This window comes from Sinocyclocheilus grahami, unplaced genomic scaffold (genome assembly GCF_001515645.1).
Source record: "Sinocyclocheilus grahami isolate Dianchi unplaced genomic scaffold, SAMN03320097.WGS_v1.1 scaffold151.1, whole genome shotgun sequence".
NCBI classification, from domain to species: Eukaryota; Metazoa; Chordata; class Actinopteri; order Cypriniformes; family Cyprinidae; genus Sinocyclocheilus; species Sinocyclocheilus grahami.
Genome location: NW_015505330.1, coordinates 128,581 through 155,441, shown reverse-complemented (window position 1 = coordinate 155,441; position 26,861 = coordinate 128,581). Strand labels below are relative to the sequence as shown.

At 36.0% G+C, this 26,861-nt stretch overlaps 1 protein-coding gene and 1 long non-coding RNA gene across 2 annotated transcripts in view; one reads left to right on the top strand and one right to left on the bottom strand.

The window, feature by feature from the left end:
- The window catches only part of LOC107592196 (stabilin-2-like), a 34,866-nt gene that overhangs the window by 784 nt on the left and 7,221 nt on the right, over positions 1-26,861 (top strand). The window contains exons 2-54 of the mRNA XM_016281602.1: positions 9-136; positions 449-555; positions 3,109-3,194; positions 3,282-3,348; positions 3,443-3,538; positions 3,622-3,744; positions 5,169-5,365; positions 5,468-5,598; positions 5,697-5,830; positions 6,003-6,085; positions 6,832-6,975; positions 7,209-7,352; positions 7,464-7,526; positions 8,376-8,492; positions 8,624-8,677; positions 8,766-8,846; positions 9,682-9,834; positions 10,131-10,190; positions 10,643-10,738; positions 10,865-10,951; positions 11,049-11,160; positions 11,253-11,430; positions 12,302-12,395; positions 12,473-12,631; positions 12,709-12,804; positions 12,898-12,993; positions 13,139-13,186; positions 13,766-13,902; positions 14,330-14,438; positions 14,554-14,631; positions 14,846-14,935; positions 15,034-15,141; positions 17,143-17,274; positions 17,356-17,484; positions 17,573-17,635; positions 18,133-18,228; positions 18,607-18,802; positions 18,899-18,994; positions 19,107-19,152; positions 20,527-20,606; positions 20,702-20,827; positions 21,189-21,265; positions 21,630-21,701; positions 21,982-22,101; positions 22,177-22,221; positions 22,297-22,377; positions 24,912-25,064; positions 25,157-25,297; positions 25,427-25,486; positions 25,615-25,791; positions 25,934-26,023; positions 26,123-26,269; positions 26,471-26,530. Of these exons, the coding sequence (XP_016137088.1) occupies positions 9-136; positions 449-555; positions 3,109-3,194; positions 3,282-3,348; positions 3,443-3,538; positions 3,622-3,744; positions 5,169-5,365; positions 5,468-5,598; positions 5,697-5,830; positions 6,003-6,085; positions 6,832-6,975; positions 7,209-7,352; positions 7,464-7,526; positions 8,376-8,492; positions 8,624-8,677; positions 8,766-8,846; positions 9,682-9,834; positions 10,131-10,190; positions 10,643-10,738; positions 10,865-10,951; positions 11,049-11,160; positions 11,253-11,430; positions 12,302-12,395; positions 12,473-12,631; positions 12,709-12,804; positions 12,898-12,993; positions 13,139-13,186; positions 13,766-13,902; positions 14,330-14,438; positions 14,554-14,631; positions 14,846-14,935; positions 15,034-15,141; positions 17,143-17,274; positions 17,356-17,484; positions 17,573-17,635; positions 18,133-18,228; positions 18,607-18,802; positions 18,899-18,994; positions 19,107-19,152; positions 20,527-20,606; positions 20,702-20,827; positions 21,189-21,265; positions 21,630-21,701; positions 21,982-22,101; positions 22,177-22,221; positions 22,297-22,377; positions 24,912-25,064; positions 25,157-25,297; positions 25,427-25,486; positions 25,615-25,791; positions 25,934-26,023; positions 26,123-26,269; positions 26,471-26,530 (5,643 nt within the window). The remainder of the gene's footprint in view (positions 1-8; positions 137-448; positions 556-3,108; positions 3,195-3,281; positions 3,349-3,442; positions 3,539-3,621; positions 3,745-5,168; positions 5,366-5,467; positions 5,599-5,696; positions 5,831-6,002; positions 6,086-6,831; positions 6,976-7,208; positions 7,353-7,463; positions 7,527-8,375; positions 8,493-8,623; positions 8,678-8,765; positions 8,847-9,681; positions 9,835-10,130; positions 10,191-10,642; positions 10,739-10,864; positions 10,952-11,048; positions 11,161-11,252; positions 11,431-12,301; positions 12,396-12,472; positions 12,632-12,708; positions 12,805-12,897; positions 12,994-13,138; positions 13,187-13,765; positions 13,903-14,329; positions 14,439-14,553; positions 14,632-14,845; positions 14,936-15,033; positions 15,142-17,142; positions 17,275-17,355; positions 17,485-17,572; positions 17,636-18,132; positions 18,229-18,606; positions 18,803-18,898; positions 18,995-19,106; positions 19,153-20,526; positions 20,607-20,701; positions 20,828-21,188; positions 21,266-21,629; positions 21,702-21,981; positions 22,102-22,176; positions 22,222-22,296; positions 22,378-24,911; positions 25,065-25,156; positions 25,298-25,426; positions 25,487-25,614; positions 25,792-25,933; positions 26,024-26,122; positions 26,270-26,470; positions 26,531-26,861) is intronic.
- On the bottom strand, positions 21,181-24,391 carry LOC107592197 (uncharacterized). The gene is made up of 6 exons (XR_001609953.1): positions 24,353-24,391; positions 24,187-24,261; positions 23,054-23,188; positions 22,310-22,360; positions 22,010-22,092; positions 21,181-21,257 (listed from the first exon to the last, which is right to left on the bottom strand). It is a non-coding gene; the product is annotated as an uncharacterized lncRNA (long non-coding RNA).

Below are 26,861 nucleotides of genomic sequence, written 5' to 3'. Positions count from 1 at the left end.
GTGGCCAGAACCGCTGTGACAAGAACATCCAGGTGGTGACTAAATCAAAGTGTCATTCCTGCTCCTTGACGTCTTTAGTAAAATGTCCTGATGACTACACCAAGAGGGAGCCAGAGAAAAGTTCAAGGGACTGCAGGTATGTGTTTATGTGTGCTGGTAAGGTTTTGCTATTATCGGGGATCAAGAACAGCAACCATTTGTTTAAAAGCTCATACATCTATTACTACACATTATATTTAGTATAATGTGTAGAATAGATAGATGATCGATAGATATATATATAGATAGATAGATAGATAGATTTCTATACATCTAAAGCTATTACATCTGATAAAGCCCACTTTTAACAGGTCATTAACAGCTTTTGTGACAAGATGAGGTGTTTCCTTTGTGCATAAACAAAATACAGAGGCAAAAATGATACAGTAATCTCTCTATATGTGTTTAGGTATCACATCACAATGGCTTTGTCTGTCAACGGCTGTTCGTTCGGGTGTTACAAAAGGACGGTGGAGCCCAAGTGCTGTCCAGGTTACTGGGGCAATGACTGCATTGGTGAGTTTGAGGCCAATGAAGAAGAATTCAGTGGTTGTTTATGTAGAATTGTGTTTAAATCTGTTCCATAGAAGACCTATGACCTAAAAGTGGTTGTTGTGTTCTTATCCGATTTTTACACATTTTAAATGGCAGTTGGTATTTCCGTCATTCTGTGAGGGAAGGTACACTGAGGGAGTATTTTGATCGGAAGAGTCGGAGAGGAACTATCCTGATGTGACCACTAACAAGACTGAAACACAAACAAGGGAAGCAAGGCTCCTCCTGGGAAAAGAAGTTGAAAAACATAACTTTATTGCTATAATTCCTAGTCCAAATAGATGCTATAACAGAATTTCTATCATAATTCATATACATTTTTATGAAGGTTTCTCATAATTCTGTCATAACCAGTCCTAAGAGATCGTAATGAGATAATATAAACAACTAAAGGGAGCATTCTCTAAAAATAAAATATGATCCGGATAAATTGAACTTCCAGAAGAAATAAACTAGGGAGAAGGAATTTTAGTTTATCCGGCAGGATCTTATGTGACTCTTATTAGAATTCTTATTTGATTCCAATAAGATCCTTTTGGATCACTTTCAAATTATGATAGGAATTCCATTAACATTCTTTTTGGCTAGGGATATAAATCCAATATGCATGAATGTGACCTTCCACGGTTGTCAATATTTGGAAGGCACACTTTATCCTTTCTGTTTCCATTTTTAACATTTTATGTGATAATGACACCATGATGGTGTTGTTTCTCACAGTTGTTTCTCCTGACGGAGCTGTACATCCAGTACATATAAGCTGACATGTTATTGTGTGTCTTGTCACACACTATGAGAGGACATTTTGAGCCGCTGGGGAACAAGGGATTTGTGTACTTCCTTCCCTCAGTGAGGGATATGGCAGGTCTGTGCCTCCGTACCACTGGAATTTGCTGACCAACACACTGTGGAGGTCTCATTTCCAGTATTTCCTCTGTCTGTCAGCACTCAAACAGATCGCACTTTGAGTTCGCTGAGTCAAGCACTTAAGTTACCGTGTGTTGTCTTGGTTTCTTTGGTCTCTCATCAGCAGAACTTCCTGCATTGTTCCTCAAGAGTTAAATGATTTGACCTTTGTGTTTATGAGATGGGTCAGCATTATGGAAGCTTAGTGAAGCATTATGGGAGGAAATGCTTTTTTTCCTTATTTGACAAATTCTGAACTAGATTGTCCAGAAATCTGAATTGCAGAGAGCAACATGTAGCATTTTTCTTGTCAGAACATTTTGGTGGATTTATAGTCACTGTTTTGAACTTTGTAAAGATTAGTAGTACTTATTTTCCCAAACTTTTCCTTTTCAGTAAATGTAGGAAATGTGAAGAACGTGCAGAATGTGGGCCTGCTCATGACTAACTGTCTGCATATTCTGACTGCAAGCGTGGTTTTTATTTGCCGTGTCACGTCTGTGGCTGATGTGTGTGTGTGTGTGTGTATGAGTTGCCCGGAAGGATCTGATCTCGATGAAGGAATTTTGTACGGACTAAGTGTCCAGGGCAACAGTGGCGGAAAGGAAAGGATGAGTGAGGGTCAGTGGAACAGATGAGGGGCTGTTTGAAGAACAGATAAACTCTGCTTACTCATATCCTCTCGCAGAGACCCTACCACCCCAAACCCACTGACCCCAGATCAGTCTTAGAAAACACAATGATCTCAGATCGGTCTCACTCAAACTGAACAGAGAACAGTCAAATCATCTGCCCTCATATCAGTCTTCCTGACCTCTTGCTGACCTTGCCTTAGCAAAATTTAAAACTAATTAAATGTTTTATGTTTTACATTTATATTTTATGCATGTAGGTGCATTTATCCAAAATAAATCTATTACATTCAAGGTACTGGTTGTATACACTTGTCCTGTGCTAAAAAATCCTGTTACCTAATTTTGCCTTTTAAAAATAGCTTTTGAATCTTTCAATATGGATTCAATCTTCTTGTCAACTTGTTTTCTTTCAATTAGCACAAGCTTTGTATTTCTTTTTTTAAATGATTGGTTGTAGACCTCAGTAATCTGATTTTATGCACTTCAGTTTTTGAGTCAAAATAAAGCATTATTTGTGTTTAATTTTGGCAATGTGCATAAGCTCAGATCAGAGAGGCCTACGACCAGTCAGTTCCAAAAAGAAAACAAAACCTGTGCTAACTGAAATAATACAAATCGATGAAAAGATTGAATCCATTATTTGGTAAAAATATAGTAAAATGAGAGATTTACAAGCAAATTTTGTAGGCTGGTCATTTTTGACTGGGAACACCATAAGTCTAACAAGGTGGGGAAAATTCCTTAAAAATAACAAAAAATGACCAGATCTCAACATGAGGGTTAAGTTAATGCAATTCATGCAAACCCATGACCTTGGTAGTGCTAGCTCCATTCTCTACTGTTTGAATGTCCAATGTGCGACTAATATCTCCAAGTTGGCCATTTTATCTGATTGAACCAAAAAATTTGAAAAGGTTTCTTCACTTTCAGTGTCATGATATCTAATGAAAGGAATCCTTTATTCTGTCAATAGAGTGTCCAGAATCAGCAGCCACTCCCTGCAGCAATAATGGAGTCTGCTCTGATGGTATAACAGGCAATGGGACTTGCATATGTGCAGTAAGTTTATTTTCCTTCTTTTCTTCTGTCTGAATCAAACACACTCGTATTGAGCATCTGATGTGACTTTTTTGACTTTTTTTGCAGCCAGGTTTCATCGGAACAGCTTGCGAGGATTGTAAAGCGAACTTATATGGACCCACATGCAGTAACGGTAAGAGTCTCCTTTCATTCTGAACAACAGGATTGATTGATTTGGGTTTTGTTGGTGTTGGTACTGTGCTCTAACTTCTGCTTGTGCTATTCAGTGTGTAGTTGCAAGAATGGCATATGTGACAGTGGTGTGAAGGGCACAGGGCAGTGTACATGTCTTTCTGGGTACACTGGCATAGACTGCGATCGAGGTAAGACCTTGGAGTATTTCTGTGTGTGTATGATACATGTGACATTGTAGAAGCATATGAGTGAGTGTATTTTTTCTTTTCAGAACTCCCAGCATGTGCTGCTTTGCGATGTGGACCGAATTCTCGTTGTATTGAGGACATGTCCATTGGGCAGCTTCTTTGCAGGTGCAAACCTGGTTATCAAGGTGATGGAACCCAGTGTACATGTGAGTATTGCACTTACACTGCTAATGGCGGAAAAGACTCATTAAAGAATTAGTTCACCCAAAAATGCAAATTCTATCATTAATTAATCACCCTCATGTCGTTTCAAACATGTAAGAACTTCGTTCTTCACAACACAAATTAAGATAGTTTTGATGAAATCCGAGAACTTTCTGACCCTGCATAGACAGCAACGCAACTACCACGTTTAAGGCCCAGAAAGGTAGTAAAGACATTGTTAAAATAGTCCATGTGACATCAGTGGTTCAACCTTAATTTTATGAGGCTACGAGAATACTTTTTGTGCACAGAGAAAACAAAAATAATTACTTTATTCAACAATTTCTTTATATGTATAGGGATGAAACGATTAACCGCGAGCCGGTTGAAAATCGATTTAAATATGTGACGATTCAAATCAGTTGAGATGCTAAACAAATCGCGATTCAATTAGGGGTAGTTTATATGAATGCATGTCTGAGGGGAACTTGCTGTCTTTAGAAAAGTTTAGATGGTATTTTCTCTTTTCCTCTTGCCTCTGTATAATGCATATTAAAGTTCATAAGCACAGCACTGCTTTGTTTACGGCGGAACCCAAGGAAATGCTTTAAGCGCCACCTACTGACAGAGAGTGAATTTCTCTTTCATTCAGCTCGTCTGCTGTTTCTGTTTCATGCAGATATTTTTTATGTATAGTTTCACAAAACTGAAGTCAAACTATTATGTTTTTGCTTCAAATTTCGAAATTATACAATCTAATTTAGATTAAAAACTGCTCATGTTGCACGTATGCAGCATCTTTTTTGGATCATGATTAAAATGCAGTGGTTGCCTCTCATTTTAAATGGAAAGAGCACAGACAAAGCCTTGTTTTGTTTATATGAAGAGATTTATTTTATTTGTGTTACTTATTTATTTGATTTGGGGCTTGTTTTAAAATTTCAATTTAGTTTTGATATTTACATTTACATTATATTTAAATTTTGTCATTTTAGCAGACGCTTTTATCCAAAGCGACTTACAAATGAGGACAATAGAAGCAATCAAATCCAACAAAAGAGCAATAATATGCAAGTGCTATATTAGTATAATATTATAGTGTTGTATTTCAATTTCACAAAGAAATGTGCAGCATTTTGTCCAAGTAATAATAAAAGGACACATTTAATTTATAATTTGTCTTAAATCTCATTTTGTTAAAAAAAAAAGTCATGAATCGAATCAAATCGTGAAATCAAAATCATGAATCGAATCAAATCGTGAGTTGTGTGAATCGTTACATCCCTATATACCTGTATATATATATATATACACACACACACTGAAGTTTATTTTTAAAGTTAACAGACCACTAAAAGCAACAAAACTCTTTATGTTTTGTGGGTCAAAACATGGTTATTCTGTCTTTGTCACATTGTTTATGCAGCAATTAACCCCTGCTTGAGAGGCGTGTGCCATGCAAACGCAGTGTGTGCGCATACGGGACCGAACCAGCATGTCTGCACATGTACAGAAGGCTACAGTGGCGACGGCCGTGTCTGCATGCCCATCGACCCGTGCCAGACAAACCTGGGCAGCTGCACATCTGGCTCTACACACTGTGTGTATGATGGCCCTGGAAAGGTGTGTTTGTAAACACTCTTTTGCTCTTTTCTGAGCAGCTTGAATGCACCCATTTGCTTTGATTACGGTTTGCCATCTTCACAATCCTGCTGTTTTCCACAGTCTCACTGTGAGTGTTTGGAGGGATTTGAGAAGTTTGTTGAAGGGAAGGGTTGCGGTGTAAAAGATGTGTGCAAACCAGACTCCTGCCATAAATATGCCACCTGTGCCACAGTGGAACCAGGAACAGTCGAGTAGGTGACAAATTCTTAATTGTTTGGTTGATTTTGAATGGATGTTTTTCCACATCCATGTTTTTTCAAAACTATGCCTTCAATTTCAAACATTTTAGCTGTAAGTGCCGTGAAGGTTACCTTGGAAATGGAAAAATATGCTTTGGGAACGTAATTCAGCAGCTGCAGGACTTGAATTCGAAGCCAGGAGGAGCGTGGACGGGTCAACTCTCCAGTGCCATCACACTGTTCAGTAAGTGACGCCCTGGGCTGGAATCTTTTTTATTGTTTTATTGTTCAGACATCGCTTTTTCATAGCTCAAGCCTTTTACAGATGTGTTTCATTTAGGTGTCGACATTAGTTCCTAATAATAAATAAAATAGACACATACAGTGTTGTGCTAATTTTATTTCTGCTGTTTCAGATAAAGTCATGTCATGGCCCTTGACCTCCCTTGGACCGTTTACCGTGTTTGTACCAGTGAACAAGGCTTTTAAGGGCACATCTGTGAGTCAGACCAGTGTTTCCCAACCTTTTTTCAGTCGTGGCACCCTTTGAAAATTTGAACAAACTTGTGGCACCCTACAAGATTAATTTTGTCACAATATTTAAATTTCTATCTTCGATATGATAATTTGAAAAGTATAGATATTCGGTACAACAGGGAAGAACAGCAGAATATTGTCATACAGATATTTTTAATATTATTTAAAAAAATGTGTCCATCAATGGTGGCAATCAGTAGGCTAGTTTCTAATGAAGAGACCAATTTATATGACAGATTTTAATGTAGGCTTTTATACATATGTAAACATGATTTAATTACCATTATAACTAGCTATCTCACTAATTTTTGCTCACTCAGTGTTTTTTTTTTACAGTGGGGTAATTTTGGTGCAGTAGCACGAGATAGCTTGATTTCAAACTTTGAATTGAATAAAAAATGACAAGTAAGCAGTCAGTAATAAAATAAGAACAAATAAAAAAATTAATAATGATAGCATTGTAAAGTCTTCTGTGGCTATACAGATGCAACAACTAGACCAGCACCAAACCAGCAATAAACAAAGTAAATCATCTCAGACCAGCAAAGAAATCTGTATTGTATTGGTCTAATCTATTCTTTTAGTTATTATTATACCTATAGCAGCTAATAAACGGAAGTCTCGCACATTGACAGAAAACAGCTTAGTTGCATGTTGCAAAATATGGTGGATACATTCAAACAAATACTAAGCATGCTTTTGTTCCAGGTGAAAACCCTGCTGGCTAACGAGATGAGCGCTCGCTATCTTGCTAAGCTGCACATGGTTGCGGGAGAGGTGAACTCTGACTCGCTGAAGAAGGGAATCCTTTACTACACTCTGACCGGCATGGCTGCCGAATCATTGACAGATGTAGGTGATTGAATGCAGGTTGTGTGTGTGTGTGTGTGTGTGTGTGTGTGTGTATATATTGAATAGATTGTTTTCAAGGATGTGCAAATGCAGGATACAAGAGCGGAATCATCACATCCTGTTTCTTTCCTTAACTCTTTCCTGCTCAGATCTGTTTATGTTTCATTGTGTGTGTTAAGATGACAGAGAATACATAAGACTGTTTCTAAAATTGGTAAACTTCTATTTTCAAGGCAGACCAGATAAAAATCCGTCTTCATGGAAGCCGTAAGAAAGGAACACTTGTGGAGACGGATATCTTTGCCTCAAATGGAATCATCCATTTGGTAGATAAGCTGATGGATGCAGTTCCTTCCACTGTAATAAGCGAGAAAGAGGTTTGTGAAGATAAAGGATTTGTGTTACATGAACGCCATACACTTACTTAATGTTGTTTTTGATTGTTAGGAGGACCAACAATGTTTATTTGTCTCTTACTTTGTTTAAAGGAAAACCTGTTGCAGATTCTCTCGGGAAATGGAAAATTCTCTCAGTTTAAATCTCTGCTTGAGGTAACAGAGATTTAAACTCTATTAATCCCTTAGTGTACTTTAAAACATTTCACCTGTGCTAGAAATGACCTTTTTTATTATCAAATATTTGCTACACTGTAAAAAATAATAATAATTCATAAAAATAGGCCATGATGTACTGTATTAATATGAAGGAATCTGAAGTTTTACCTGCATTTAGAATTTTGCACTTCATTGCATTATTTAGAGTTGTTTTAAGGTTAACTTAACAGAAATGTCTGTAAAATTAATTGGATATTGTCCTGGTAGAAAATTACCAGCACATTTTCATTTTATTTTTATACAGTGTAGAGCTGATTTTAAGAGACTATTTTTGTTTAATAGGTAATTTTTTCTGACCATATAAAACATATCCAAGGTCATCCTTTTGTTTCAAATACTTTAATCAGTTTATTCAAATCAATTATGAATGTGAGTTATTAGATGTTACTTATAAAATTAAATTACCTTTTGTGGAAATATACAAACCCATTCAAAATTTTGGGATTGGTAAGATTTTATATGTTTTTAAAAGAAGTCTCTTGTGCTCACCAAGGCTGCATTTAACTGATTAAAAATACAGTAACATTTTTAATATATATTTGAAATGTAATTTATTTCAGTGATGGAAAAGTTGAATTTTCAGCAGCCATTACTCCAGTCTTCATTATCACATGATCATTCAGAAACATTTGTTATACAATGTTGAAAACAGTTGTTTCGTAATATATTTTTTAATGATTTTTTTATATATAATTTTTGATCCCCATTATCACATGATCATTCAGAAACATTTGTTATACAATGTTGAAAACAATGTTATACAATGTTTGATTTTTTTTCTCTCAGAAAAGCAATGTGGCAACTGTTTTAGAAGAAGAAGGACCTTACACACTTTTTGCTCCAACAAATATAGCCTTTAACTTCCTGAAGCCTGGCTATTTAGACTTCCTTACCTCAGAGGAGGTACAGTGCAAAAATATCATCCGTTTAATTTTTTTTTAAATATATGTTTTTATGTTACATTGTCTGTATGTATGTTCTATCCAGTCTCATAAGCATCACTATACATTTTCTTTTCATTTCTCTCAATTTAGGGTAAGACAAAACTACTTGAACTGATGCGCAATCACATAGTGTCCACTTCTCAGGTTTGTGTGTGAATGTGTGCAAATGTGTGTTCAAATCCATTTCTAGGTCATTAATGAATTAAATGCTGTCTCTCTTATCTGTCTACAGCTGAGTGCCAGCTTCATTGTGTCGAATCCTCGTGCTGTGACCTTGGCTGACCAGGTCCTGACATTTAATGTAACGACTGCTGTAAGTAACAATCATTCATTAATTCAACTCAAATTGAAAATATTTGCATATTTCAAATGTTAAGATAAATTGAAAATATGGCAATCAAAAGTATTGTAGGCACCTAAGAAACATGAATGCCATTGCATTAGATAATATGTGGGATTCATTGTGAAGCAGTTATTATTAAAAAAACATTTTATTAGACAGACATCACAAGTTAACTGTTAAATTTAAAAAAAATTAAATTTAAATGTTAATTAAGTAGTATTGAAAGGTAACACAAAAAGTATACATATTAAACACATGGTCAAATTTTAGTTAATGTTCATAGTTAATGTGATGAACTACACCTGCTGTTACTCTGCTAGGACACCTGTGTGAACTTGAGAGTAAATCCCTCCATACAGACACAAAAAATGATGCCACTGAAATAATCTCAAAAGTATTGTAGGCACCTAAGAAACATGAATGCCATTGCATTAGATAATATGTGGGATTCATTGTGAAGCAGTTATTATTAAAAAAACATTTTATTAGACAGACATCACAAGTTAACTGTTAAATAAAAAAAAAAAAAAATTTAAATGTTAATTAAGTAGTATTGAAAGGTAACACAAAAAGTATACATATTAAACACATGGTCAAATTTTAGTTAATGTTCATAGTTAATGTGATGAACTACACCTGCTGTTACTCTGCTAGGACACCTGTGTGAACTTGAGAGTAAATCCCTCCATACAGACACAAAAAATGATTAAAACAGACACTGAAATAATGCATTGAAATTGATACATTTTAATTGTGATTTAAAGGTCTAAATACTTTATGTAACCACTGATTCTCTCACATATAGGGGCAGATCCTGGTCAATGGGGAGTCGGTTCTAGAACTGGATGTTGAAGCGAAGAACGGCCGTCTTCATTCACTGGAGGGGCTTCTGATCCCTCCGTCCATAGAGCCCATCATACCTCACAGGTGTGACATCAAAGAAACCAATATTTTTAAGGTAAGCCCAAACTGTCATCTCCACTTGTATTGACCAGTCATAGCAATTTAGCTGTATATACAGATACACCATTCTGTCTTGAAAGTATTTATATGTAAAATACAATTTAATGTTTAAAGAGGTGGGTAGTGTTCAAGAAAACTGGTTGGAAACAATGGAAATTACACATTTCATCTTTTAAGTTGTTGTTTGTTCTTTTACGTGCACAGTAGATTGGCCACCTCCTTTTTGTTTGCAACAAGTGATTGTTACCAAACTGACACGAGAGCGTGTGTCTTTTTGTCTTTTTGTTACAGGGTCCGTGTGTTAACTGTATACTTGTCTCCAAATCTACCTGTCCAACTGGTGAATCACTGGTAACTTTTTCAGAAATAATCATTAGTGCGTGCTATAATTTAAAACAGCAAAGCTTAAGTTAAAAAATAAAACCTTTTTTTTAAATGTTGCCTTTTAGTCTTAACAGAGGTGTAGGCATTAAAGGAATAGTTCCCCCCAAAATGTACCTTTAGGCCATCCAAGATGTAGATGAGTTTGTTTCTTCCTCTGAACAGATTTGGAGAAATTTATTAACCACTTGCTCATCATTGGATCCTCTGCAGTGAATGGGTGCCATCAGAATAAGAGTCCAAACAGCTGATAAAAACATTACAATAAACCATAAGCAATCCACAAGACTCCAGTCCATCAAATTAATGTCATTTTAAGCAAATTTCCACTTTTGGGTGAACTGTTCATTAAAATTGGAGTGAAATTGTACATATTGACACTGATTTGTGCCTCTCAAACTTTGTGGTCTCCTCATTCTCAGGATGTATTCACCAGAGGCTGTGTATTCAAAAAGGAGACTTTTGGCATAATCATACCCACCCTTGGCTGTTCCCTCTTCTGCAATGAAACAAAGACTGTGAGTATTTGATTCACTACTATTTATCTGCATTTAATATCAGAGCATATGACATAATTTGTAATTGCATCTAGCTTAGATGGTTGATCTGATCCAGTCAAATTAGCCATTATTTGTCTTGACTAGGCCCCTCGTTGCTGTAAAGGCTTTTTTGGACCAGACTGTTCCCCGTGCCCAGGTGGTTTCACCGCCCCTTGTTCCTCTCATGGGACGGTAAACCCCATGCACATTCGCATGTATTCATACTGTACGATTCAGCATTTTTTTTTAGGTGTCATAAGGTCTTGACTTATATTTTCTTTTGTTGTAGTGCTCAGAGGGTATAGATGGAAACGGCACATGCCAGTGTGAGCCCAATTTCAAAGGATCACGGTGCCAATACTGTGCCGACTCCAACAAATTCGGCCCATTCTGTGACAAAAGTACAAATTTACTTCATCAGCTTACTGCATAAGGTTTGGAAATATTCCAGATGTTTAGTAACAATTTTTCTTTGCATCCCTCCTAACACCAGCCTGTGGATGCATACACGGCGTGTGTGATAACCGTCCAGAGTCCAGTGGTAAATGTAAGCAGGGCTCTTGTAAAGAGGGTTATACCGGAGAGTTCTGCGAGCAGCAGACCCAGTTGTGCGGGCCCAACCAGCCCTGCCATGCCCATGCTAACTGTGTGCCCAATAAGGGAGCATTCACGTGAGTGGTACACATTCTATCACGTTTAACACAGACAGATTTTTTTTTTGCAAATGTTAATGTGCTACTTTTATTTATTCAATACTTTACTTTAGGCATAGGGATGTCAAACTAGAGTTTTGAGACCTTTGGGGTTGAAAGGCACTAAAACCTAAAAGATTAGTTTTTTTTTTAATGTAAAATAAATAAATAAATTGTGCTTTAGTCCAGTATTTTTTGTGAATGCTAAATATATTTGAATCATTAATTATCTATAAATTATTATTATTATTATGTCCAGATTTAGTTAATTATTTTTTAATATCAAACTGTTTTTTTTTCTTCACATAATATAAATGAGTCTTACATGAGTCCTCTAACCATAATATTGCTTTGCATTGTATGCATAATATAGCTGTTTTTTAAAATACATTTAATTTAAAACCATACATTATTATTATTATTATGCTGATGTTCATATTTAATTAATTCACTTTAATATCACAATGTTTTTCTCAAACAATAAAAAAAGCAATTATACATGTAGGACTCATTTATGTTGTAGGAAGGGGGTCCTTTGCCAACAAGGCAAACATTTTAGAGATTCCAAATATAAAAAAAGTTGCTTAAAACCAATATTCATTGTGAAAAGTTCTATAGAGATAAATGTAAATTATTATTAGTAGTAGTAGTAGTAGTGTTGTTGTTGTTGTTGTTATTATGATGATGATGATGATGTCCAGATTTAATTATTTATTTTTAATATCACACATTATAAATTAGTCTTACATAGCTGCTTTTTTGGTGCAGTAAGGGAGTCCTTTGCAAGGAGACCGTAAAAAAAAAAAGTTTTAAGAAAAGAAAATATCAGTGAATCATTGTGTGATTTTAGGTGCGTGTGTAAGCCTGGTTTTCAAGGAGATGGATACATGTGTGTTGAAAGCGATCCTTGCGCTTTGCCACATCGTGGAGGTTGCAGCATCAATGTAAGTCAGACGCATCTGTGTGCTTGTGTTTAATGTTGCCATGTTATGATAGCATGCTTATTCTCGTTTATTCTCAGGCCAAATGCATAAAGACTGGTCCTGGCACACACACGTGCCAGTGTCTGAGTGGGTGGAGAGAGGATGGAGATGAGTGTCAAGCCATCAATAACTGTCTGGATCCATCCAGAGGAGGATGTCACCCCAATGCCACCTGCATCTATGTAGGCCCAGGACAGGTGAGGGGGGCATTGTGATTCCCAAACCCCATCTATTTGGATTTACAGGATTTTTGATGATTGATATTCTACCCTAGAGTGACTGTGCTTGCAAAAGTGGTTACCACGGCAATGGGAGGGATTGTGAACCTGTCAATCAGTGTGTGGAGCAGAAGGGTGGATGTCATTTCCTGGTGAGGGCTCAAACAAATCATCATGGAACGGCACACATTTTTTTCATACAATGTATATATGCTGAATTCTTGAATTCTCCTGTTTTCTCTTAGGCCACCTGCCGGTTCCTGAACCCAGGTGGATGGCAGTGTGTGTGTGAGGATGGTTATGCTGGTGATGGAAAAATCTGTTATGGAACCCTAGCACAGGTAATGTGTATGACTTTGTGTTAATTTCGTATAATTTGATAAGGTTATACAAAGGTCAGGCTACTATTATGTGTTATACTGCATGCAATTATTCAGCTGCTACTATTTGTATAACCTTATTCTTAAAGTCATTTTGTTTGTGCAGGAGGTGGCAACGAACCCAAATCTTCTAGAATTCAACCTCTGGATCTTGGTAAGTTAGAAATGTTCTTTAAAAGAAGGGGTGAGGTAAAATTGAGATGACTGGGAAAAATGTCCCAAATTACCTTAATTTTACAACAGTTCTGGTCCTTATATGATTGGACAAGCAGCATATATAGTCTACTAATTTTTATAAGCTTTTCACTGTTTGTATCACTTGTCTGTGTTTGCACATTCCTGACAGACTCCACACATTTAGTGGTAGGGTGTTTTTATTGACTCTTTTTGCAGATTACATTATTGCACCACTAGGTGGTGACAAGTTGCTGTTTATTAGCGAGTCGATTCATTCATTTAAGAAATTCACTCAGAAACACTGATTCATTTAGGAACTAAACAAGTGAGTCATTGAATCATTTACTCCAGTTTGTTTAAAAACACTGATTCATTACATTGTTACTACTCTGAGACATGCAACAGTTTTGCTGTGGCTTTGTTTTGGAACAAAAATAGACAGTTACTGGTAATATTGTGTCTAAAATGTACGTAACTGAGATTTATTATTATTATTCAAGGCTGATTGTGTGCAAATGTTGTTTGAGTTCCTAATACGTTCTGGAATATTCCATAGCGAGCCAATCTTTTTCAACTGCTGTCAGAGACAGAAAATTACACACTCTTCGTCCCATCGGCTCAGGCCACAGAGAAATTGAGTCAAGAAGACAAAGACTTCTGGATGACCCGCAGTAACCTTCCAAGTCTTGTCAAGTAATGCCACATAATTGACATGCAACCACATCAGCTAATTTGTCATATTTCAATAGTTTTGATTATGATTGACAATTCAAGGCTGATTGTGTGCAAATGTTGTTTGAGTTCCTAATACGTTCTGGAATATTCCATAGCGAGCCAATCTTTTTCAACTGCTGTCAGAGACAGAAAATTACACACTCTTCGTCCCATCGGCTCAGGCCACAGAGAAATTGAGTCAAGAAGACAAAGACTTCTGGATGACCCGCAGTAACCTTCCAAGTCTTGTCAAGTAATGCCACATAATTGACATGCAACCACATCAGCTAATTTGTCATATTTCAATAGTTTTGATTATGATTGACATATATATATATATACGTCTTTTTAAAAAAAAATTTTTTTACATTGTTATAGTACAACTAGCTGTTTTTTTTCCTCACAGAAGTCACATTGTTTCTGGGTTATATGCTCTCAGCGATCTCCGTGCATCCCCTTCCCCAAGACTGGTTTCCCTTTTAAAAAGGACACTTCCTGTTTATTCAACCAATGATGTAAGAGGGAAACAGCTTATCTTCTTGATTAGTCTCAGTACAATTTTGTGTCATTCAACTCTGCCAAGAGATTTTCTTTATCACGCCCTCTGTTTGTCTCTGTCTTTTTATTCAGACCGCTGTTGTTGCAGGAGGAAAAATAACTATTGGAGATATGGCAGCAAAGAATGGAGTTATCCATTTTATTGACAAAGTATGACCCTAGAGTCTTTTCCATTTCTTTTTTCTAAATAAAAATCTAGTAAAACATTGGGTCTCATTTGCTAACAGTTGTGTACAAGTTTATTCCAAAAAATAGGTTATGCAAAATTGTGTTTCTCAAATTTAAAATAAAATGCCAACTTACTGATGATAAAGTGATGACATACACACAGACTGAAGAAATATGCCACTGTTGTTCTCTTTAGGTGTTGATGCCTGAGCGACAGATGAGTGAAGGTTTGCTGGAGGTATTGAGTCAGAGAGCTGATCTCTCTCTCTTCCGGAGCTCTCTCTTGGTGAGTGGCCAGTCTTGTAGGCCTGCCACACCACAAATAAAAATAATCATCCTCTATATATATATGGCTTGAAGTGTACTTATTTTGCATTTATCCAGAAACACAACCTGACTAATGAAATGGATGAGACTTCGGGCTTTACCATGTTTGCTCCGACAGACAGCGCAATCCAAGAATACCTCAGAAGAACGGGCAAGGAGTCACTGGTATTATACAAACACACTCAAAAACACACCCTTTGATATTAAGTCAGGGTTTCCGCGGGTCTTAAAAAAGTCTTAAATGTAGTTGTATCAAATTTAAGGCCTTAAAGAGTCTTAAATTGTACAAGAAAGTCTTAATTATGATTTCAAGAGGTCTTAAATTTGGGGACGGAAAGACCAGAATTGCGATATGGCTGAATGTGACGATTAAACTTCAAAAGGCTATGATTTCATTAAATAAACACGAGCCCTGCACGTTCAAAGTCCGGTGCTGTGCTGCTTTGTGTACAGCAGTTATTCGGGGAAACAGTTATATTGCTACCAAATGCTCCACCTGCTGTAAGAATGAATGAGCATTTTCAATAAAACTGATGTTTTATTCAAAGTTCAGACAAATGCAAAAATCGACCCATGTTTTTACCCTGCAAACACGCAGAGCTTTAAATGTGAACTGGTGGATCGATAAGAAGACAATGCATTATATAAATCTAAACAGAATAGGGGTGTGTGATATGAATGGTCTGCAATAATATCGTAATTGTTGTTTTAACAATGTGCGATTTGATATTATGAGTATATCGCGAAAAGCAAACAAAACACCTACAGAGTGCGCGCATACATTAGATGATGAAGTCTAGCAGGTTAGACTAGTGCGCATGCGCATTTATAGTGCGTTCTTTCACTGCATGAATCAGTCTATTAAAATGAATTTAGAATGATCACATAATTCAAGATATGGGGCAGAAAATTTGTATTTATATAATTTCATATAGTTAATATCACACGAAAAGTGCCGTTTTTTTTCTCCAAAAGTCAGCATGATTATAAATGTGATATTGATTTTATACAACAAGACTGTAAACAAGAATGTAATATTAAGAGACTTACGTTTTAGACACCATAATTCCTGTTTTTGCTCTATTTCTCCAACAAAAGTCATTCCAAACACAGCCACACCGCTGTATTTCTCCAACAAAAATCATTCCAAATACAGCCACAGCGCTGTTGTGTGTCTCTGAGCAACACAATGGTGTTTCGTTCCTGAATGAATCGCCCGTTTAAATGATTCGGTTCAATCGCAATGACTCACTTAATAGTGACTTGCTGCCACCTACTGGCAGTTTTAATTTCACATTTAAGGTACCTTTTCATTTTTTTAATAATTTCAAACATAAGTTTTCAGTATTATGTTTAAAATATCAAAACATTATTTATGCATTTGTAACGGCAGGTTAAAGTATTTAATGTCCCTCAGAGCTGCATTAAACAGTGTGTAAATGCATCTAAATGACACTTCTAATGCAGCTTCTGTGTTTCCTCTGCATTGCAAAGATCAATTTTGTTGATACTGATTTCATTGCTTGGTAACAACCCAAATGCAAGAATTTGAATTTGAAAAAAATAGCTTAAAGGTAAAAATGCCTATAAAACTTGTTGGAAATGATTAATTTCTATCACTGCTGTGAACTGACCATACAGAATATGAAGAATATAAAAAAAAAAACTCAGGAGACAGCTGTCAGCACAATTTGAAATAAGATATCAGCACAATAACACATTCAGCAAAATATTGTCTAATTATCATTATCGATAAAATCCCTGTAAATTATTGAGATATCATTTTTTGTCAGTATCGCACACCCCTAATTTATGTTATTTAATTGATATAATAATTTATTGTTAATAATTGTTTAAATATAGTAATTAATACTTTCGACTCATCCATTTTCTTAGAAATGGTTTAATGTCTGAAATACAAAGTTTATCATTTTATAAAACTTTGTTTTTGTGAAAACTTGTATCTGAACTGTGAATGATGCCTTTTACAGTAATTTTACAGTTTAATATGGTACTATAGACATTGCCCTACCCCACTCATATGGTATTAATTGTATTTGTGCAGGTCTTAAAAAGATCTTAAATTTGAGCTTAAAAATCCTGCAGAAATCCTGTATTAAGTATATAGTGTCTCATTTTTGCGGCATGCATTTTGTGTGTTTCTAGGATTTGAATGTGACCCAGTATCACATTATAATTAATGAGACTCTAAAAGATGGAGATTTGGTGGATGGACTGTATAAAGATACCATGCTTGGCTTCTCGTATCAACTTGGAATTTTCCGGCAAGATAAGAAAGTAAGTTAGTGCTAAATTATTTCAAGTCATCTAAGTAAATCATGCTAAATATTTTATAAATATGGGCTTTTTCTGTCATAGTTGCTTGTAAATGAGGCTGAGGTGAACGTGACTGATATAGAGACCAGTAAAGGTGTTATCCACACTGTGTCTGCTGTCCTGAGCATCCCCAACAACCGCTGTGACAGAGCTACCACCAAAATTATCATTGTACAATATATCTATTTAACCATTTTACTTGGTCATTTTCACCTGTGCCTTTAAATACCAGTTTTAAATGTGTACATTGTGTCTGAAGGGACCTTGCATGGACTGTTTCCACCCAACTGAGAACCCTTGCCCTTCAGGAACAAAAAGACTGGTGAGTGTACAATGTTGACCCAAAAAGTGATTGGATGGCAATATTTTATATTAAAACGGCCATTTTAAAATATGCAATTTTAAAAACTGTTTATATTATTTGAGATGATATAAATAGTTTGATTGTCATTCTTACAAATTGTTAAATTACACAAAATATGAATTTATAAAATATCAATTTAAAATAAAATGACAATTTATCAAATTAAATTGGTTTAAGAAATATCAGTTGGTTTAAGATTTTATTTCTTAAACCATTTTAATTCAATAATTAAAAAGAAAATATATAAATATTTTTAAATTTGATACATTTTTATATTTTAAATTGATATTTAAAAAATTGATATTTTTTTATTTATATGAATTTAGTCATTTGTTTTATGGATTTAACAAAGGAGTCAACATTTTTCCACATTCCCTCTGGAACCTGCTTTAATTTAAAAAAATAAATACAAATAGTTGAAAATAAATAGTTTCCTATTCTTTGTTTATTCTCAGACGAGCCGAAAGAGAAGATGCATGTACAGTCGAGTATATCATGGAGAGACACTGCTGATCATTGGATGCAAAGTATCTTGTGAAAAAGTCAACATTGTACGTACATGATACATTCATTCACTTTTCACATTTAGTCCCACATATCCACAAGCAGCTAGAGCGTTCTGGAATTTCATTGTGCTTGATGTGATGACATCGACCTTATTTTGCCAGCTATTTTCTCTGAATGTGCAAGACTTCTGATTCATTAGCTTCTATAGCTAAATAACTAAGAATAACAAAGTACTGAAAACTGCAAAACTATTTGCGCTACAAATCAGTGTTTATAATTACAAAAATACATAAGAAATACTAGTTTGCAGTGTCAAGCAAATGACAATGAAAGCCTCACACATATTTCAGTTTAAATTAGCCATATCCGCTTTTATTATAAAAATAAGGTAAATATCAGAAACCATTTCTCTCTGTTTGCAGGAAAGAAAGTGTTGTGCAGGTTATTATGGTATTACCTGTGAGAAGTGTCCGGGGCCAGAAGGTCAGTCCTGTTTTGGCAATGGTGTGTGTGTAGATGGGATCAATGGCACAGGCGTCTGTCAGTGTAACCAGGGTTTTAACGGCACCGCATGTGAGACTTGCCAAGCAAGAAAATATGGAGTTCACTGTGATCAAGGTATTGAGCACTTAAAAGCACATACTTTCATATACTGCACATTCTGTGAACAATTAGCTCATACAAAGTTTGCATATGCACTATCTTTCTGTTTAGAGTGCAAGTGCGTCAACGGACGCTGCAAAGACGGAGTGGAAGGAGACGGCAGCTGTACGTGTGATCTGGGCTGGAGAGGAATAAACTGCAACGTTGGTATGATGCTCACCTGTCGCACAAATAGTCATACATACATTTTGATGCCTTGTACCATCTGAGTATGTATAAAATATAATCTGTAACTAAAAGTTATGTTGACTCTTTTCAGCTATTACATCAGATATGTGCGGAGGAAAATGCCACAGCAGTGCCAAGTAAGTTAATACAGTATATGATACAGATGGTAGTACAAATAGTACTACCATCTGTATCAAGTAAAAGCTATATTCCCAAAGCATTCTTGGGTAAATCTCATGAAACCTCTAGAGCAGTGGTCGCACTCAATTCCTGGACGGCCACAGCTCTACTCACAGAGTTTAGCTCCAACCAGCTCCAAATCACACCTACTTGGAAGTTTCTAGTAATCCTGAAGACCTTGATTAGCTGGATCAGGCATGCTTGATTAGGGTTGGAGCAAAACTGTGCAGAGCTGTGGCCCTCCAGGAATTGAGTTTGAGATCAATTCTCTAGAGAGCATGTCATATTACACCTCAAAATCAAAAGATAAAAAAAAAAAAGTTAATTTATATTTTTTTATTTTAAATTTTTTACATTAATATTTCCCTTTTACATTATATTTCTCCACAAATTGAAGGAAACATGGCCATGAAAAGTCAATGCAAAAAAAAAAATCATACTCTTAGAAATAGGCATTATCTTTATTCAAAACAGATACGTACTGTTCAAAGGTTTGGGACCGGTAAGATTTTTTAAAAGTTTTTGGAAAAAAAATAAATAAATAAAAATAAAACTTTAAAGTGTCCCATGTTCACTTAAGCTGCATTTATTTGATCAAAAGTACATAGCTCTAATATTGTAAAAATATAACCGTTTGAAAGAACAGTTTTATCTGGATACATTTTAAAATGTAATGTTTTTCTGTGATGGCAAAGCTAAATTTCCAGCAGCCAGTTTACGGTGTCAAATTCCTTCAAAAATTATTGTAATATGCAGACATTTCTTATTTTTTGTGTTTGCTTTTGAAACAATGCAAGTCTTTACTGTATTTTTGTTCAATTTAATGTGTCTCTACGGAATAAAAGTATTGATTTCTTTAAAAATAAATATTGCTGAGTGGTAATGTGAATTTGGGTGAATGTTACTTAAAAAAATAACAAAACCAAATACTCACTCTTGCAGATATAAACTTCTGCTTTATTTCTTTAAAAATCAAGAGTTTGTTAGGCAAACAGTGTCTTTATAGGAATATTTACAATGAGCAACAGGTGTACTTCTCTAATTGGGGGAGTGGTTTGTAATTCGTGAAAAAAAAATTCTTAATTGAGTCCTCTTGGGAACAATGCATTTAGAAAAAAAAATCCCCAAATTCTATATTTCTATAAATATATTTTATAAATTCTACTAAATACCTATATTTCTAAAGATGGGTACATCTATTGCTAATTGCAAAGACCTTATCTACAGTTGATTAAGCACTAAAATGTGACCTGGATTTGCTTTTGTGATATTTATACTTTCTATGCTCTTTAAATATTGCGTTAATGACTTGGGTTTGATGTGTGTTGTAGCTGCTTGCTGAATGTGGTGGACAGTACATATTACTGTAGTTGTGCTGCAGGGTTTCAGGGCAACGGCGCACATTGCACAGGTAAGTGTCTCAAGAAACATTCGAACACTAACATTTGTAGCCAACGAGTCTAAATGGCGGTTTAATGTACTATGTGGTGTTATCTCCAACCCAAGCGGTGGATGCATGTGCAGAGAATAACGGTGGCTGCTCCATCCATGCTGTGTGTAAGCGAACTCTCCCAGGACGGAGAATATGCGTGTGCCACCCGGGTTATGCAGGCGATGGAAAAGTATGCGTTTGTAAGTGTGTGTCTGTTTAATATCCAGTTTAAAGGGTAGTACACAACATATACAGGTGCATCTCAATAAATTAGAATGTCGTGGAAAAGTTCATTTATTTCAGTAATTCAACTCAAATTGTGAAACTCATGTATTAAATAAATTCAATGCACACAGATTGAAGTAGTTTAAGTCTTTGGTTCTTTTAATTGTGATGATTTTGGCTCACATTTAACAAAACCCCACCAATACTGAAATAAATGAACTTTTCCACGACATTCTGATTTATTGAGATGCACCTGTATATTGTGATTGCAGTGCCGTGTATTATAAATGAAACTAACTTATTGCATTTGATGTGAGCTAATGTGTGTGTTTGAAGCCATCAATCCATGCCTGGATGGTAATAATGGGGGATGCCATGCAGATGGTGACTGCATTCATACAGGCCCTAATAAGGTAGGAGGCAAATATTAACGGACCATTCAAATAGGGACTTCTTCAGGTTTTATGTAAATGTAATATCCAATTAAAGAAATTGAAAGAACAAAATAAAGGGAACCCAACACATCATTGTAAATTAAACGCAGCACAAATACTATCAACACAGTATAAACAATAGCACATTATCATTACTGTAATGCAAAAGAAAAGAACTGGGGACTAAATGCGTTCACAAAATCAGAGGAAACAGTTGTCTCAAATGATGTAAAATATTTGGCGTACGAAATGACGAGACACAATTGAGAAAGATTTGAGACTCATCCATAGAATATAGTTGAAGTAATGGCACTGTACATTAATTTACTTAATTTGTTCCCAGACAGCATGTTACTGCAAACTAGGCTTTTCTGGGGATGGAAAGCAATGTGAAGCCATCAATGTATGTCTTGAGGTACGTGCTTTTGATAACTGCATTAAACTGACTTTATTAGTGGTTCCCAGCTGGTTTTACGTCATCACACAGAATATCACGTGCATCAACAGCACCAGAGTTGTTGACTGAAACCAAATTTGTACTTAATCAAAAGACCATTTCTTAATGTTTTAAGTCAATAGTTTGTTCACTCATTCTGAGTCACAACCCACCAGTTGAAAACCACTATTAAAAGTGACATTGTTGCAGCTCAAAGATTAACATGAACATGGAACTACTATTACTTATTTTCTGTCAGAAAAACGGAGGATGTCACAGGTACGCACAATGTACCACGACAGGACCCCTGGAAAGGAACTGCACTTGTAGGCCTGGCTTTATTGGAGACGGAGAAACCTGCAAAGGCACCCTGCAAAGAGTGAGAAGTACAGCAAAATATAAACAGGCACACAAGTGAACATACTTTAACAGTAACTATTTTCTTTCATTTTAGGAGATTCGAAACCGAAACTTAGGAGACTTTTACACTGAACTGGTGGTACGCTTATTCTTAATCATTTTAACATGATGTTTTAAGCCTGAAATTCTGAGACTGATCTTACTGAACTTACAGAGAAATAATATACCTGAACTCGGAAGTCGTGGCCCCTTCACAGTCTTTGCACCTAATGCAGATGCTTACAACAAACCAGAGGTAAGACTCAAATGTGATTAGATTAAGCAAAATTGTGACTTCTTCACACTTACAGCAGTAAACTTCAATAGTATTAAAGACTTTTGCTACACTCTTAAAACTTGTGTTGGAAACACATTACTTCCCATCACATCTGTGTGTCTAGATAAGGACAACACAATTATTACTTTTAACAGTGCATTTAAACATTTTAGGATATACAAAACTGTCAGAAATTTGAAATGGCACCAAAAAAAATAATTCACCTGTGGATTATTACTGCTACAATAACATTAAAACTAGTTAGAGTATGAGATGGAGTTTCTTGCATAGGTTCTGGTCTTCAACCACAGCCACGGGTGTTTTGCAGGGGTCATCCATTCAAAGTTGCAAGAACGCAAAAAACCCCCCCACATGCATACCAAATAACAGTTAGTTTTCAAATGGGAGAGGGGCAGCTCATCCGCAAACTAAGAAAAGCATTACACTTTAAAATCTAGTTAGATTTGTGTGTGTGTGGGGGGGGAGATAAAAATTAGGGTATTGCTACATTGGAGTGAAGCGCACCATCATATGGAAATACATGAGGCAAGATTGCAAGCAGCATTCCACATACTGTGCAAAATAAACCTCAACATTTTATTAATTGACAAACTTGGCAAAGGCACTTTTGAAATTCTAATAAAATAAAAGTTACCTGACTTAAGCAGCAAAGCCACCAATGAAAAGTTGAGGTGTGCCTGCTTGTGAAGGGACATAGGCAGCAGTGTGATTGGATAAAATGCTGGGTGGAGAGTCAGGCATCTAATCGTGCTGCTGGAGGGCCACAGTCCTGCAGAGTTTAGCTCAACCTAGTTAAATGCACCTAAACCAGCTTAATTTTTACTAGAAACTGTCAAGTGTGCGGTGGCAGGTCAAAGCTATACAGAAGTCAGACAAGTCAGTAGATATCAGACACTTAACATTAAAGACAACTTGTACTATACAAGATACGGCATTACATTAAACAAAACTTATTTAACTCAAATGGATTGACTTGCTTAGTAAGTAGTAAAGTATAGTAAAGCCTGCCCCTCAGGCTCAAGATGTTTTGATCTTGCAAAATCATTGCTGACCCCAGTCACCCAGCACACAACCAGTTTATCAAACTGCCATCAGGCAGGGGTTACAGAAGTACACAATCCAGAACCAGCAGATTGAGGAACAGCTTTTACCTACAGGTCATCAGAACTCTAAACACTGTAATGCTCACTACACTCCTTAAAAATATGTACACAACACATACCTCATGAGGACTTTTTGTTTGTTTGTATTGCACTAATGTAGAATGCCGAAGCCTCAACTTAAGCATTTCAATGTTCAATTGTCACTGACATTGTACACATGATAAATAAACTTAAAACTTGACTTGTATCGGTAGGTCGGGACAGCTGGTTTGAAAAAAATCGGCACTTCGCATGACTCGTGTTTGTTTACATTGACGTGTACTTATTTGGGATTCAGTAGAATATTTTAGAATAAACTCAACATCAGACAGAAACTGAATGCACGTCACACCTCTATTGCATTTTATCATGTTCTATAGCTGGGGTCTCGGAGACCCCGAACAGCGCACCCAAAATATTTCCGCTACTACTCGCGTCAATTATTAATTATAATCACACTTGTATATTTTATATTGATCAATATGTGAATCCGTTGACAGGACTGTGCATGACACCAGTTGGCACAGATTAAAAACTTTCAAACCATCCTCTGCAATTTGTTAGATTTGGTGGAGAAACCAGATGTCGCTAGTGCGCATTGAGTTAAAAGCTTTGAGTAACGAACCGTTTCTTGGCACAATTTCATGAAAGCCTCAAACGGTTCAGAAAACCTCGATTTCTCATCACCAAAAAGGACCTCCTGCAAAACAATAGGAAAAGTATTTGCGCTTGACTGAGAAATTAAGCATTTAAATAAATAATAATAATAATTATAATAATAATATACTCACCCCAAGTTTTACCCCATGAGCAACAAAACTGCTAACCATACATCAACTGACTAAACTGGCCAATTGCCTAAAGCTGGCTATTTAAATGTTAGCGTACAGGCAGCATGCAAGCTCACTGGCTGACAAATTATGAGCCTATTAGCTCGTTTGCATAGTATGCAATCTGATTGGTTGACATATTATAAATAGAGGACCTATCAGTTTGTGCCATAACTGGCTGGAAGAGTATCCATCAAGTCCTTGTGCCATGTGACTGAATTTAAAGTCAGGAAATAAACACAAAACCTCTAAAAAATATGTCCTAATGAGACTGTCACTGAGACATAGAAAAAGAGAATTACAAACTCGGAAGCTTTAGGATGCATTATGATAATGAGTATTTAGTAAGAAAATATGGTTCATGAATCAGAATCAGAATATAAGCTAAAATATAACCTGGATGTTTTTTCAACAGGTTTTATGTGATTCACCCATTGTTATCTCTTAATGAGTATCATGAATAGTAAGAGGAAATTGTGATGTGATAGCAGGTTTTGTTATTGTCACTGCTATTGTTTAGTTTAAGGACATTGTAAAGCGGACTCGTTCAGAAAACGCCAAAATCCTGAGGTACCACATAGTGGCCTGCCGTGCCCTCCTCCCAGAAGACCTCACACAGCCTCGTAACCTGACCACACTTACCGGTGACATCCTCACCATTAAGTACTCGGAGGTACAGTGTGCCTGATGCATAGACAATTCAGATAAAGATGACTGCATAAGATCCATGTTATGCATATTGACATGCTCGCTATTTGTTTTCAGGATACTATATACATCAATAATAAAGCCAAAGTGGTGTTCAGTGATCTGGAAAGTAGCAATGGGATTTTCCATGAGATTGACACTGTTCTAGTGCCCCCTGGTTTTCAGATTCAGAAAGACAGAGAACAAGACAGCACACCAGTATGTCCCCGATTACTCTGACAACATTCTTTATTTATTTTGTAATGACAAGAGTAATAATCAAGCATGGAATTATGAAATTACACAGATTTTTTTATTTTGTTTGTCATTGTCTTTTTTTTCTGAAAGCGTAACCTCTCAGATGTGGTCAGTCTCCATGGCTTCAAGACATTCTACAAGCTTCTGGAGGTAAAAATATGTATTTCTATCTAATAAAATCCTCTCCACAAAAAAAAAAGATTTTTATGTGTTATTTTTAGAAGAACCCTCTACTTTCTAAAGAAATCCAAGTCTTATATTACCTTGTTTGTTTAAAGGACACAGATACGTTGAAGTTGGTGATGGATCCAATTCATCAGCCTGTCACCCTGTTCCTGCCCACGGATGCTACAATGAGTGCCCTTGCCCAAGAGCAGAAAGACTTTCTGTATGCGATGCATAACCGTGATCAGCTAGCTGAGTATCTTAGATACCACATCGTGCGTGACACCAAGGTTGGTCTGTATCCAGTATGTTGAATTTTTTGGAAGGAGCATGGCTGTATTAATGATCAAGACTAATATAGTACAACAGGAAATTCAGTGTTGACTCCCTAATGCATCATTTAAATGTATTGCAATTTATTGTGTCCACTAGCTCCTGCCCTCAGAGCTCATTCATGCCAGCTCTTTAAAGACTCTGCAGGGCTCAGATCTGTCAGTGGCCTGCATGGGGGAAGAGCATATAGTGAGTACTTTTGGAGGAAAAAAATTACATTTGGCTTGTACATTCATATAGCTGTTTCTTTAATCACTGTGCATCATATCATGCATATTTATCTCTCAGGGAGAGCTTTATGTGAACCATAAAAGCTGTCGGATTGTAAAGAGAAAGCTTGATTTCAATGGAGGCATGATTTATGGCATTGACTGTCTACTGAATCCTCCGAGCATCGGGGGGCGCTGTGACTATAAGCACACCATTGATTTCACTGTAAGTCTAAGTGAAGTTCAAAGCATTTATTACATTATTATTATTACATCTAAGAAGTAATTGTAGTACATTGTACAATGAGTATAGTATGTAGTGTGCAGTTTGCATCAATGCTAAAGTGATCATATCAAATGTACCTTTCTTCCTTGTTTCGGTATCTTGAAAAACATTGTGCTTTTTTTTTTTTTTTTGGTGCAATAGTTAGCATGCAGGTATTGTGGTCGTACTATTTCGGATTGCCCACTTGGAAGCAAGCCAAAGGTACTTTTTATTTTCATTCAAAGCCAAACCTTACTTTTTTATATTATGGAGAAAAATATTTCTTAAGATTTGCCCTCTATTTAGTCTGCCGTGGGTTTATTTACTTTTCATAAAAGGATCCTGAAAAAACAGATCTTGAAATATTATGATAATATACACAAACATAGTAAGAAGCACTGTTTTCAGTGTTAATAATAATGTAATGTTTCTTGAGCACCAAATCAGCATATTAGTATGATTTCTGAAGGATCATGTGACATTTAAGACTGGAGTAATGGCTTTTGAAAATTCAGCATTGCATCACAGAAATAAATTTAAACATATATATATA